General features: G+C 44.9%; 1 protein-coding gene and 1 long non-coding RNA gene across 7 annotated transcripts in view; one reads left to right on the top strand and one right to left on the bottom strand.

Moving 5' to 3' along the window:
- The window catches only part of LOC308644429, a 28,125-nt gene extending 15,001 nt beyond the window's left edge, over window positions 1–13,124 (bottom strand). For all 4 annotated transcript variants that reach the window (XR_014020997.1, XR_014020998.1, XR_014020999.1 and 1 more), the window contains exons 1-3: window positions 13,003–13,124; window positions 5,957–6,026; window positions 2,112–2,304 (exon numbers count right to left, since the gene is read on the bottom strand). This is a non-coding gene — a long non-coding RNA (uncharacterized lncRNA). The remainder of the gene's footprint in view (window positions 1–2,111; window positions 2,305–5,956; window positions 6,027–13,002) is intronic.
- Window positions 1–14,058, top strand: part of ADAMTS9 (ADAM metallopeptidase with thrombospondin type 1 motif 9) — a 158,990-nt gene that overhangs the window by 107,578 nt on the left and 37,354 nt on the right. For 2 of the 3 annotated variants that reach the window (XM_081285542.1, XM_081285541.1), the window contains 2 exons: window positions 6,682–6,849; window positions 13,021–13,194. In XM_081285542.1, coding sequence (XP_081141668.1) covers window positions 6,682–6,849; window positions 13,021–13,194 — 342 coding nt within the window. The remainder of the gene's footprint in view (window positions 1–6,681; window positions 6,850–13,020; window positions 13,195–14,058) is intronic. The other variant, XM_081285543.1, reaches the window with a different exon arrangement.

Raw genomic sequence — 14,058 nt, 5'->3', positions numbered from 1 at the left:
ACCAGAAACAGAATCTTCATCATGTGTGTCTGTCCCGTGGACCTCTCTGTGCCCTTTAGAAAAGACAGCACTTCACTCATTCATAAGGATGGGATTTTGTGTGACTTATTCCTGCTGTGCCTGTTGAAGTCTCTAGTAGACTCCTCAGTGAGCTGTGGCTATAGCTTGGTGGGTACATGCTTGCCTACCATGTGCTATGGCCCAATCACCTCCCAAGAAAAAGAGTCCTCATCTTAGACTCTGTTGACAATTTTTTTTTTTTTTTTTTTTTAGAATATACCTTTACAAGCTGGGTTCTCACTAAGTGGCTGGGGCTGGCTTTGAACTCAAGATCCTCCTGCCTCAGCCCCCCAAGCCGCTGGGATGACAGGTGTGAACCATCAAATCTGGCTTATCCTCATTCCTCCTGGGAGGTAGAGGAAGCAGACAACTCTGAAATAGCCCAGGGTCCTGTTGCCACCTTGTCCTGAGTAGGCAGACTTGAGCAACCTGCTGATTTAATCAGGTCACTTCTCTAGGATGGCTTTAGGATGATCAGATGGTTCTAGACACCTCTGTGCTATCTAGAAAGCCTGACTCTGCTGCGACCTGGCTTGGTGACCCAGGGCAAGTGATATCACTCTTTGATTCTCAGTCTTCTTATCTATAAGAAGGAATCCTGATGATACCTGGGTCATAAGGACACTTCTGGATTTGAGAGAAGCCAGTGGACTTTAGCACAGTGTCTGCTTACAGTTAAAACTCAATAAAAGGTCATTTTGCTCCAAGGAAAAGAATAGCTTAGCGTAGCTCTTTTGAATCTAAATAGCTTGTGCCGGATTAGCGCTGTGAGTCTGATTCTAGGTGGATCTTTCTTTATGGAAACAGGACATTTGGTTGATGATGTGTCTGTGGCTATAGCTCTCACGTGATCATTGATTTCCATCCATATTTGCTGACTGGCCACAGCCTAGGAAGCAGGAAGGACACGTGCGTGAGTGACCCCTTCTGTCTTACTTGGCGAGCCCACGTGGTTTCCTGGGCCTTCCGTGGAGCTGTGTGTGAGACTTTGGTCCCTAAGTCTGCATCATTGAATTTGGATTTTCTTTCCCCCATGGAACAGTAGCAACTGGCAGGCATCTGTTGCCCTTTCCTAATGGTGTGACCCGCAGGCAACATGCATCTCCATTTGTCACTGTGATTGGCACAGCCAGGCCCGTCCCTTGAGCATACGCATAACATCTCTGATAGTGAACTTTTCAGGTGAGCTCTGACTTTGTTTCAATAAGAGCTTTCTTGTGATGAAAAGGTACAACCGAATATTATTTAAAGGAAAGTGATTTTAGATGTTATTTTCAATTTCTGTGAAATCACAGGCAAAAGACCTTGAAAAAGACAGGAAGACCATCTCCTGTCTGCAAACAGGATTTGACCCACCTGCCTGGGGTGATGCTACCACCTGGTTAAAAAAAGACCCCAGGAGAGTCCTGACTTATCTTGGCAGGGCTCCAGGGTACAGCTTTCCTCCTGGCCTTTCAGTCCCTATCATTTCTAACCAGATCTGGTTTGGAAATATGTAATACTTGATGAACATGATGACATATGCCTGTAATTCCAACGGCTGGGGAGGCTGAGGCAGGAGGATCTTGAGTTCAAAGCCAGCCTCAGCAAAAGCGAGGCCCTAAGCAACTCAGTGAGACCCTGACTCTAAATAAAATACAAAATAGGGCTGGGGATGGGGCTCAGTGGTTATACACTCTGGGTTCAATCCCTGGTATAAGTATGTATGTATATATATCCTTTATCAGCATCCCCTGTGACACATTTGCAATATACAGAGTCTCCATCTCATCCATCCTGATTGTGAATCATCTGTGCCTAGAGACTAAATAAGCAAAGGCTGCCACCCCCCCCACCTCACCCCCCCCCCCCCGGGGCCATCCATTAACCCATAGGTATCAGGAGGCATCTGCTCTGGCTCGGATGGTCCTGGTTGGCACCCCTCCCTCACCAGGACTTCTAAGCCCCAGCATCTTGTAGCCCCACCAGAAGCTTCCTTCTAACCAGAGCCTATGCATCCCTGACCCTCACCTTCCCCTCCTCCTCCTTCTTGATCCATTTGGTGGACTTACCAATTCTGTGTGTGACTCCATCTTCATGGTGAGGTCCCAGACCTCAGCAGTATCCTTGGGGATCTTGTTCCCTTTAGGTCTCCAGGTCTTCTCACCCAGGCAGACACACGGGGTTATTCACTGGCTTCTTAATGATTAAGAAATTGTCGCCGAGTATGGTGGTGCCCACCTGTCATCACAGCAGCTCAGGAGGCTGAGGCAGGAGGATCATGAGTTCAAAGCCAGCCTCAGCAACTTAGTGAGGCCCTGAGCCACTGAGGGAGACCCTGTCTTTAAATAAAATGCAAAACAGGGCTGGGGATGGGGCTCAGTGGTTGAGTGCCCTTGAATTCAATCTCCCCCACCAAAAAAAAAGAAAAGAAATTATGCTTGCCAGTGTAAGTTAAAGAACCAATAAAAGGAACCAGAAGAGGACACAGGACCCAAATCTCTTGGTTCTGTATCCACTCAAGAGAGAGCAAGCCCTAGGAGAGAGGTTGTGAACACACTGCCCACATCTCGAATTTCATTTCCACCAGATGCGTTGAAATGTAAGACTTCAAACTCTTAGTCTGTCCTTATGGAAGGTGTTAACCCCAGATCTGAACAAAACTCCTCATCCCAGCATCCCCTCTGAATACCTGAAAATGTGACTGTGTGACCAATAGGATTCTGCAACATGTGCACTCAGGAAAATGAGAAATCATATCCCATCTATGTATGATCTATCAAAGTGCATAAATGCATTCTACTGTCATGTATAACTAATTAAAACAAATACAAAAATTAATTAAAAAGAACAAAGCCAGAAAGCCCCAGCATTTGGGATACTTGATTTTGTGATTCTACATTGTTCACCAGTCTTGCTCCAAGTTGTGGGGGAAATCAATCTCCTAAATAAGTTGGGTTGTTTCCCAGGAGGAAAAAAAATGTTAGAATCCTACTGGCAAAGCAAGAGCCTATTTCAGCTGAAAATTTAGGGAATTAAATGTTCCCAAGACCAAGAGCTCTCCGATACGTAGCCAATAAATAACACGGAGTAGGTGATGCACTAAATATAGCTATTACAGCCCAGTGACGCACGCTGATGTGAAAGTCCTCTTTGCCTGGAAAAGGACTAGAAGTGATCAGATGGAAATTTCCCCAGAGCTAAAACCTGTGTTTATTTGATTATCGAAATGACAGCTCCTTTACGAAGTCACCCCAGACCCATGAATAAACCTGTTATTTTTTAACATTTCCATCAACAGCTGCTTTTCTTCATTGGTCATTTAGAAAGCATTAAATGAAGTGTTTGCTGTCAGATTAGATACCTTGAGTGGTTCCTAATCACTTTCAGATCTTAATGATTTCAGGCAAGGAATATGTGTGGTGACTCATGCAAAGTATTACGTTCTCCCCTCCCCCCACATCCAAGGCGCTTCCATTCAAGTCCTCAAGGAAGGGGGGAAAAATGCACATTTGAATGGAAAGGATGCAGCTAGTCTAGATATTAAAAAGATATTGCCAGAGGCGGTGGTGCATGCCTGTAACCCCAACAGCCCTGGAAGCCGAGGACTGAGAATTCAAAGCCAGCCTCAGCAACTTAGGGAATCCATAAGCAACTCAGTGAGACCCTGTCTCTAAATAAAATACAAAATAGGGCTGGGGATGGGGCTCAGTGGTCGAATGCCCCTGAGTTCAATCCCCAGTATTCCCCCTCCAAACAAAAATCTTTAAGGCATGCTATGTAGAAATTCCTTCATCCAACCCCATTTCATTAGCTATATATATGGTGGCAGCATCAATGACACACATCAGATGAATTACTAGCAGGTAGGTTGTTGATGATTAAATTACTTTTCCAATGTGTGGTTATTGTTCCCAACAGAAATAGACCCACTTGTGAGAAGTGGGATTCACAGCCCTTGTGGGGACACCATTGTGAAAGCACTACTTGTCTCCAATATAGCACCTATCTCTGGTATTGAGCGCCATTGGTTATTGAAATAATTAAGTGAGATAATACACATCAAGTCTTAGGGCACTTCCTGGCACATAACGTGTTTGAGACAGTTAAGCCTCTGCTGATTCTGCCATCCTGGTTGGTTGCCTTCTTTTATGCTGCATCCTCTGCTGACCATAGCAGGTTACTTAATCAGTATTTCCATCACCTTCCATCACCCTCCTCATTGCAAGAGACAGCTTGTTTGGACTGTTTGTATGGAGGAGTGACTATCCCTAAGGATACCCTTGCTTTAAGTTCATTCAGGCCTGTTCATTTGATTTAATAGAACTATGTTTCTTCACTCTGATCAAGCAAATGTTACCACCTACGATGCCATATCCCTGATGTCCAACCCATTTCCTACCAATGAATATATTCTTGACTCCCCGTGCGGTTCTTCCCGGTAGTCCCCATCTCTTAACAGGGTGGTAGATGTTATTATTGTCTATCTAATCATCCAAAACAGAAAACTGAAAGTCATTCTTGACTTTGCCCCCCAACCTCTACCCCACAGTGGATTCATTGGGCAATATCATGTATACACCAAAAAAAAAAAAAAAAAAAAAAAAATATATATATATATATATATATATATATATATATATATATATATAGACACACACACACACACACACACACACACACGGTTTTAGTTTGCCACCCTTCCCCACCCAGACAGTGCAGCCTAATCCAAGCCACCATTGTCTCTTGCCAGGACAATTTCAGTAGCTTTCTGAGTGGTTCTTCTTCTTTCCACCCATGCTATATTTCATATCCAATTTCCACTGAGTAGCCAAAGTAAATTTTTTTCTATTTTTTTTTAAATTTTGGGGGGTACCAGGGATTGAACTCTGGGGTACTTGACCACTGAGCCCCATCCCCAGCCCTATTTTGTATTGTATTTAGAGACAGGGTCTCCCTGAGTTGCTTAGGACCTCACTAAGTTGCTGAGGCTGGCTTTGAACTCAAGGATCCTCCTGCCTCAGCCCCCCGAGCGGCTAGGATTACAGGCGTGCACCACCTCACCCAGTGAATTGGACTTTTTTCTTCCATACTGAATACTATTAAGATTTTTCCAGAATAACTACTCCAAATCATAGCATTCAGAAGATGAAAGATCAAATGCATGTTTCCACCTTCTAAAGTGAAAAACCTAAATGTGTTGACATCCACATTTTAAACTTCTCTATTCGCTCCCATTGAAACTTTTATAATGGCTTGATTTACTATAAAAACATGCCTTTGGATGGTTTAACCAGGAGCCTGCTTGGTGACCATGGCTGAATTAACATGAGGCTCCTTGTTTGACATGGAGCTATTTATCTATGAGGCATAAAAGGGCACTTTGGTAATGTAAGCTAAGGAAATCACCCAGTTAGCGGAGGTGGGGGGGATGAGAAATACTGAATTGAGGGAAAGGACAGTTGAAATCTATTTTTATCGCATATTCACATTTTGCTCTTCATTCTTAAATTCATTTCCCTCCAAAAAGCCGGACCATTATATTGGGGAGTAATGTGTCTTGAAAACCTGAGCCAGCAGCTTAGGATCCAGCGGTAATGACTTCTGGAACCGCTAATGAGGGGTAGACGTTGACTGTCTCGGTGCGCTGATTAGGGCCAGCCTCTTGCCTGGTCCACAGAAGCTGTCAGATCAGATCTTTGTCCAGACTCCGTGGGCACTTTGATTCCTGAACCTTTCTGAGAAACCTAATCTGAAATCAAAGTCAAGCTTCTCAGATGCGGTCAGACAAGGTCACATTTAAAACAGCCCAGGGAACCTGCAGATCAGAGTTGAAAGGTGACGCCTCCCCCCACCACACACACACACACACACACACACACACACACACACACACACACAGTTGGAACAGGCTTACCTGCTATCTTCCGGTTTTCCATTGGCCTTTTGCACCTCTTCCCAATGGACTGGAGACATGGGAGCTTTTTCTCTGGAAAATGGCCCAAGAGTTTTCCTTAAAAAATATCATAAAAATATGGACACAGTTTTGGAAATGTACATTTATCCCCATCAGCGAATCACAGGGGATTTTGAAAACATATCTTACTATTTGATAGTAGGACTTTTTATTTATTTATTTTATTTGTTTGCTTGTTTGTTTGTTTATTTACTTTGGTATCGGGAATTGAACCCAGGGGTCTTAACCACTGAGCCATGCCCCCAGCCCTATTTTGTATTTTATTTAGAGACAGGGTCTCACTGAGTTGCTTAGGGCTCCGCTAAGTTGCTGAGGCTGACTGTGAACTTGGGATCCTCCTGCCTCAGCCTTGATAGAAGGACCTCTTTTAATCAGATTCTCAAGGTAACTCTGGGTACATGAGCTCTGTTTCTGGCCTCAGTGATCAGAATCTATCCACACTCTTAAGGGAGACAGGATGCCACCCCGGGTTGCTGTGGGACATGTGTTCCCAATGCCCCCTGTGTTCCCAGTGGAGCCTTGAGATAGGATCCAAAATGGCTCTGGAAAAGGAGGGCATGGTGACTCTGGTTAGATGCGCTCTTGACCTTGACTTCTCTCAGGCAGGCTTTACCCACCTCCATGTGATTCAACAACTACAACCTTGCCGTTGCTTTATGTTGCAGTGCTCTGTGTCTTGTGGTCGAGGGCACAAACAGCGAAATGTTTACTGCATGGCAAAAGATGGAAGCCAGTTAGAGAGTGATTACTGTAAACACCTGGCTAAGCCACATGGGCACAGAAGGTGCCGAGGAGGACGGTGCCCCAAATGGAAGGCTGGCGCGTGGAGTCAGGTGAGCAACACTTCTCCCTACCGGCTGCTGCCTCCCGCCGCGGTCGCTCCCGTTTCTCTGCATGGGCTTGGTGTCACAGAGACTGGGAGGGACGAGTCTTTATGGGACACTGTGGACACTCACCAGGTGACCTTGAGCAGGTGGATTCAGTCCCTGGAGCTTTGCATAATACCTTCTGGGGGTGATTGCAAGGAGGAGTTCCATGTGGTAGTGGGTGTCTGAGGTCTTGCACCCCTTGATCCTTGGCTAATGGCCTTGGTCACTCACCACTTAGAAAACCACTGATTCAGGTCCCATGGAGGCTGAGTGGGTTTGAATTTATCTTGGAGGTTCTCTCCTTCCTTCCTTCCTTCCTTCCTTCCTTCCTTCCTTCCTTCCTTCCTTCCTTCACCAGGGATTGAACCCAGGGGCCCTTAACCACTGAGCCACATCCCCAGGCCTTTTTATATTTTATTTAGAGACAGGGTCTCCCTGAGTTGCTTAGGGCCTCACTGTTGCTGAGGCAGGCTTTGAACTTGAGATCCTCCTGCCTCAGCCTCCTGAGCTGCTGGGATGACAGGTGTGCACCACAGCACCCAGCCCAGATTTTTCTTAAATGTCTAGAGCTGCTGGAAGCCTTGTCCTCCCTACCCCCAGACACATTTCGTATCACAGAAGTGTGACATACAGGACACTATCCCGGCACAGTAACCTCATCCCTCCCAAGCCCTTCATCATTAGGAAACATGGAGCTGCTGTCTGTTTTTAATTCAACAAAGAGTCTGCCCAGGTAGAGATGGTTCCTTAAGGAATCCATTCAAACATTGTGTCCTACTGCTCGCCTTCTAATGGTTTCTAATGATCACTGTCATCTGCTAACTGCCCGTCCTCCTTATTTGGGGAGCTCTCTGGTTCATCTGAAGCCTGCAGCCAGCGTGATTAAAGATGCCACACTAATTAGCTTGGCTTCTTGTAAACTTTACACTCTTGCTCTTCTTAATGTCCCTTGGCCTCTATTTATCTATTCTACATTTCTCCCTGAATATTCAGCTCAGAGCACATAAACGATGCTCATTTTAAAGGCCAGTTTACTCACTAAAGAGATGATTAAAAGACTATCTTATTCCTTATTGGTAAACACAGGGAGTTTACTCAGTATCCCATGATCTTATGGGGGAAGCCTACAAAATTGGGATGATTAGGTTTAACTCTGGGGGGTTTGGGGAATGGGTACTGGGCATTGAACTCAGGAGCATGGACCACTGAGCCCCATCCCCAGCCCTATTTTGTATTTTAGTTAGAGACAGGAGGGTCTCACTGAGTTGCTTAGCACCTTGCTTTTGCAGAGGCTGGCTTGGAACTCAGGATCCTCCTTTCTCAGCCTCCTGAGCTGCTGGGATGACAGGCATGTGCCACCGCACCTGGCTTTTTTAATTTTTGTAAACATAAGGTAATGGGATTATCAGAATGCCTTCCCAAACAAACCACACTGATTGTTCAAACCAATTGTCACCTTTAAAGGAGAGGCAAGCAAACCCAGTTATGTAATGGTCTGTGGCCAGCTTGATAATGTCCTGATTTGATTTGTAGAAATGCGTTATAAAAGCTGGGCAGACAGGGTGCAGCCTGGGAAGGTGTGCTTTGTGCAATTTAGAAGCGTGCCTGAAACTCATCCACACGTGATCAGAGATTGTTGGCTCCCTAGAGATCAGCAGGAAACAGCAGCGTCCCCAAGGCAGGACTGTTAGGCAAGAGTGATTATGGCCCATTGGCAAGGATATTTAGGAGATTTTATATCTGGTCTTCCTACTCTTTTGCTAGTAGCTATGTTTCAGTCTTCCTGTCTTCAAGGTAGCAAGAATAATTAGTGCAATTTTTCATGGTGTCAAAAATACTGGATGATAATAAGGCAGACAGAGTATTGGGATGGGAGACTCCTATAGCCATGTTACTCTTAATAGTCTCTCCTCAAAATTTGGTGTTTTGCGATTTGAAGTGGAATGTTTTGTTTCAATGTCCTTTTAGAAATCTTGAAGTTTTGAAGGGAATCAGCTGGGTTGGTTTTTGTTTGTTTGTTTGTTTTTGTTAAAAAAAAAAACATTATCACTGAAGACTTCAAGGGGCTCCCCACCACTATTACTGAAAATTCATGTTCAGTTTTAGTTTTTATTGTTTTGGTACTGGGGATTAAACCCAGGGGCACTCGACCCCAGCCCTATTTTATATTTTATTTAGAGACAGGGTCTCACTAAGTTGCTTAGTGCCTCACTGTTGCTGAGGCTGGCTTGAACTCTCAATCCTCCTGCCTCAGCCTCCCAAGCCACTGGGATTATAGGCATACACCACTGTGCCCAGCTACCCATAAAATTTTAAAACAAACATCACCATCGGCTTTTTGATTCAGCCTGATAAATTTGAAGGCTCTGTATTCTCATTTTTAAAAAACAGTTCAGGGCAGAATTTTAAAACTTATTCCTGTTCCTATATAAAGGATTTTTTGTTTGGCTGGTTGGTTAGCTTGGTTTTTTGCTTGTTTTGTTTTGTTTTACTTAAAATGAAGCTGAAAATAAAAATCAATGATTGGTTTGGAATGAGAGTGTACTTCACCATTCATTAATCATGATTCTTTCAATCAGTTCATGCGTCAATCCTGAGATGTAGGTCTCTATCATGATTCAACACCTTTGCAGTTAGCATGGGCCTAACACACGGTGGAATGCTGTGATTTAATTAACAGCCCGGGTTTCTTTCTTATTTATTCAAAAATGCAAGGATATGTTTGTAGTCCATGGTGTCTTTGATGTAGTGAAATAAGGATCCAGATTTTAAAGATCTTCAGTATTAAAGTTGAAATAGCAGCTCTTCTGAGTTATGACTTTTCTTGTAATTTCAATGCGAGCCACTAGGTGGTGGTGTCTGAGACTGACACGTGCCTCAGTGTGTAATGGAGAAACGAGTATATGTTGACTTTGTGTCCTCTGAGAGGTTAAGGAAACCTTATGCATATGGCCAGGATGAGAACAAAGTTGCTTTCATGATTTCTGCTCTCCATTTGCCTGGGTTTTGTTTGCACTCCTCACCAACACTCTTGCTGAGAGAGTACAAGAAAACATCATGATTGCCGTAGTTTAAAACTGGAGTCAGTTCCAACCCACAGTATCTATGCTGCATTGCCCTGGACAAGGTTTATTTGGATTCATTTTTTCCTTTTTGCTTTTGTTGGAGCTAAGGTGATTATCTCTGCTCTTTACTTATTTGTGGAATACCTACATTTAAAGGTTCGTTAGGAAATAAAAAAAAGATGTTTCATGGAGAATGCTGAGCATAGAACTAAGCCCTCAACTGGGGGTAATTTTATACCCCATGGGACATTTGGCAATGTCTGGAGACAGCTTGGGTTGTCACAGCTCGGGGTGAGGGAAAGTGTAATTGGTACCTAGTGGGGACAAACCAAGGATCCTGCTCAATGCCCCACAGTGCACATGCAGCCCCCACAAAAAGGAATCGTTAGGTTGAAGACTCTTCATAGAGTCTGATATCTATTAAGGGCTTGGTAAACGTCTGCTAGTATTGTTGTTATTATTCAGAAAAGTGGGTTGATATAGTTATCTTTCTATCTAATTCCTACTCTAAAATAAAGTCCCCTCTCCATAATTTTATCGGTAATGCTAGAAGAAAGTACGTAAAAATTCTCTACAGGTTTTCACATATGTGTTATGATTCCCCAAATGCCAGAAGTTCTGCAGAGATTCTTCCTATTTACATAGATAAGCACCAAATTCCCGCTCTGAGTTGGTGAATTCTGGGTTCCAGCAGCTCCCTGCTCCGTAGGTCAGCATTGACAACATCTCTCAACCCTGCGCAGTCCGCTGTGCTCAGATGATGTTGGCAGCAGCTGCAGAGGTGGCCGTGGGGGGAACACATTAACCAAGGCCACTCAAAGTAACTCAGAGGTACACTTAGTGGAGTTAGCAAAATTAAATACACATGAGCACACCCCTGGCCACCACCTCCAGGGTCACACAGAGGTCTTTCCGAAGCTGTTTTATTCATGGAGTTTCTGCACAGATCTCTTAGAATTCACCAACCAAGACTGGCCAGCTCTGTATGCAAATTGTTATGTCCCTTGAGACAGCCCAGGAAGAAAGATCCAATACCAAAGATGAACTCGCAGGATGTTTGAGCAATGAGCATAAAAGCAGGATTCAGAAAGGCAGGCCCTGTGGTTTGCTGTACCATTTCAGGGGGGCTGAAACTTCTGAATGGGTTATTTCAGAGCTAGTTTTGATAGTATGCAGATCAGAAGCCCCAAACAACACATTGCATAATTGAATTCTTTTGTGTATGTGTGTGTGTGTGTGTCTTCAATTGTCTTTTGAAAAACGATCAAACAATTTAAGTAGTGATTTTTTAAAAATTTTAGATCATTATGACTCTTTACACCTTCCCTCCATTAACCATAATTTAACTATTCAATAACCAGAGCATCAAAAAGAGGTTCCATTTACTGAATAGCCAACATAGTATTATACACTCTAAAAGTCTTCAGCTCTTTTTCATTTTATTTTCCTTTAGGTGATTCAAATATTTATGAGTTTGTGAATAAATAGCCAAAGGGCTTCTTGGTTCTTGCTGTTAATGGTTGGTGGCATTGTTGTTTGAACAATTCTGTCACTTGGGTAGCTCTGCTATGCCTCAGCTCATTTTCTTTCATGGAGTAATCATTGAGAAATATTATTCCTGTCCCTCCCATGTGCGTTCAAGGGCCATTCCCTGGAGACAGAGCTGTCCCTGGCATCCAGGAACCCTCCCCTGTCACCCAGGACATAATGACTTCAAAAGTCTGGCTCCTTGTGGGTCACAAACTCAGTTCCATTAATACAATTAACTTAATTAAACTCACTTAATTAATACAATTAAGCCCAAACAATACAGCAACGTGGATCCAACCTATTTCCTTCTCTTTCGCTAGCTTTGATGTGAACCCTGCCTCTCGAGCAGAGACTCAGCTGAAACAATATGACGTCCCCACCGCCTTCTAAAGAGTGTCACCTGTTTTCTTAAAATCTGAAATAGGGGGGAACTTAAGATCCAGCAGAACCCGTTGGGTTGTGCACAGAGGAAGGTCATTAGCCCAGAGACAGCAGAGACCGCTGAGGGTTAATTGAACCAGACCGTCTTTCCAGGTTAAAACAGCAAGATCCTGTTCTTTAGGGAGACTTCTGTTAGCCGTGTAGCTTTCATGTATATCAAACTCCTTGTCTCAACCCCAGCAAATTAATGGGGGCTGAGCTATCACAAAAACTGGGTCATCATTTGTAATTGCTCTAAGCAGTAAGATGCAGCTCCTTCCAATCAAAGGTTGCCTTTCGTTCCTGTCAAAACCTTAATAAAGACCATCATTCTTGGGCCTGACCATAAGTGAGATTATGAAACCCAGCAACGAGGAAGCCATTAAAAAATTAATTTAGAGGAAAGTTAATTGCAGATTTAATATGGTGTTTTGCAACTTGGTCAAACAAAAATGTTTCTGCGTGATTAACAGTTATTTTTCAACAGCAGAGCACATTAAGCCCGAGGAAGTGATTTTTTTTTCTTGTCAGCTTTTATTCTTCATACATTTATCTGAGGTTGTAAATAGACACAAATACTTTAGTGAATTCCATGGTTTAAAAAAAAAACTGTTTCCAAAAATAGGAGCCAGAAAAGGAAGAGACTAGAGGAAATAATTCTGCTTATATGGCCCGGGGTTTACTCTCCTTGGGTTCTGACTTGAATCTGCCAAGAAATTCTTCTTAGACCAATTGTAAGTTTGGATTTGAATTGTAGAATTTCGATTTCTTGTGAATTCTTCCTGATTTTCAAGAACCTCAGACCCTCCAGGATAGACATCATCCTGACTTGTCATTCCCTGTGACAGCCTTGTCCTCTGGGGGGCTGACTGCTCCACCCCACTCTTCCCAGAGCTCCAACCCCCCTCGGGGGGCTTTGCTAACTCAGAGACCCCCTGACACTCGGGTGGCTCTTCCCAACCCCCCAGCCCCTCCAGCGGCTGAGTTCCCAAGTGCCCGTGGGTCCCACTGTCGCGCTAGTAGTGAAGGTCACTGGGTTAGGAGGGCACCGCCCGCCTCCTCACCTTCCCCCACCAAAAAATGAGCCAAAGCGGCCACTTACCGTCCTCTGTCTTCCCAGTGCTCAGCGTCCTGTGGCCCCGGCGTGCAGCAGAGGCGCGTGAGCTGTCAGATCGGGACGCACAGACCAGCGCGCGACACCCAGTGCGACCCCTTCGCCAGACCCGCGTCGGAGCGCGCCTGCGAGAGCCCGCCTTGCCCGCGCTTCGCCTGGAGGGCCGAGCAGTGGCAGGAGGTGAGTGGGGACACCTGTCGCTTGCCCCGCCCCTGGCCGGCGTCACCTCCACCTTGGGAAGCCCGGGGCCCTGCAGCAGGGTGGCGTGGTGGCTGGCCCTTTCCCAAAGGCGGGCTGTCAAGTCTGCAGCATTCCCACGGCGGGGTGGGGAGCGCCCTGCAGAAGCTGCTCCTCCCCAGGCTCCGTGTGTCCCCAACGTCCTGGGTCTGACTGTGCCAGACAAGTTCTCCAGGCCTTGAGCCAAATGCCTAAAGATAAGGCTCACAGGAGGGGCAGGCGGGAGGGACATGTTAACTCTGCAGGTCCAGATTGGGCCACTCTGTATTCTTGCAATAGCCGCCAGCCAGAAGGCAGACTGTAGGTAGGACCTGCTGTGTACTTTTCCCCCTTTTGCATGACTTGGGCTGTCAGGTAGAAGACGGGTGCTCCTGTGAAACTGGGATTCACTAGTGAAGGATTTCCAGTGATTGTGAAAGAAGGACAGCATCTAAAACTCTTCCATGGGTGCAGAAATAAGCCGGACTTACTCCCCCCCGCCCCATCCCCAGTTAATGTTTAGCTAAAGAAAACACTAAGTGTCCCTGGAGAAAAGTCTGGCTGGGAAGGTAAGACATTAATAAGAGGTGACCTCAGTTTCCAGAGCATAGTATGTGTGTATGTTCTGATTGCAGAAAGGGGGGGAAGAAAATGAAAAGCAAAACCACCTCCTCTGATGTTGCAATAAATAAAATTGCAAGCTGTTTAAAGCTCAAAGATAGGTCGGGAGTCCCCCGGACCCAGAATCGCTCTGGGAATGTACAGAAAGGGTTACAATTTGGGGAGCAAAGACACTATACTTGGTAGTGAGGTGGGTGCTTTGTGTTC

Source organism: Spermophilus citellus (assembly GCF_964194105.1).
Source record: "Spermophilus citellus genome assembly, chromosome: 3".
Taxonomy (NCBI): Eukaryota; Metazoa; Chordata; class Mammalia; order Rodentia; family Sciuridae; genus Spermophilus; species Spermophilus citellus.
The sequence above is the reverse complement of the archived record's forward strand: the minus strand, read 5'-3'. Positions and strand labels throughout refer to the sequence as shown.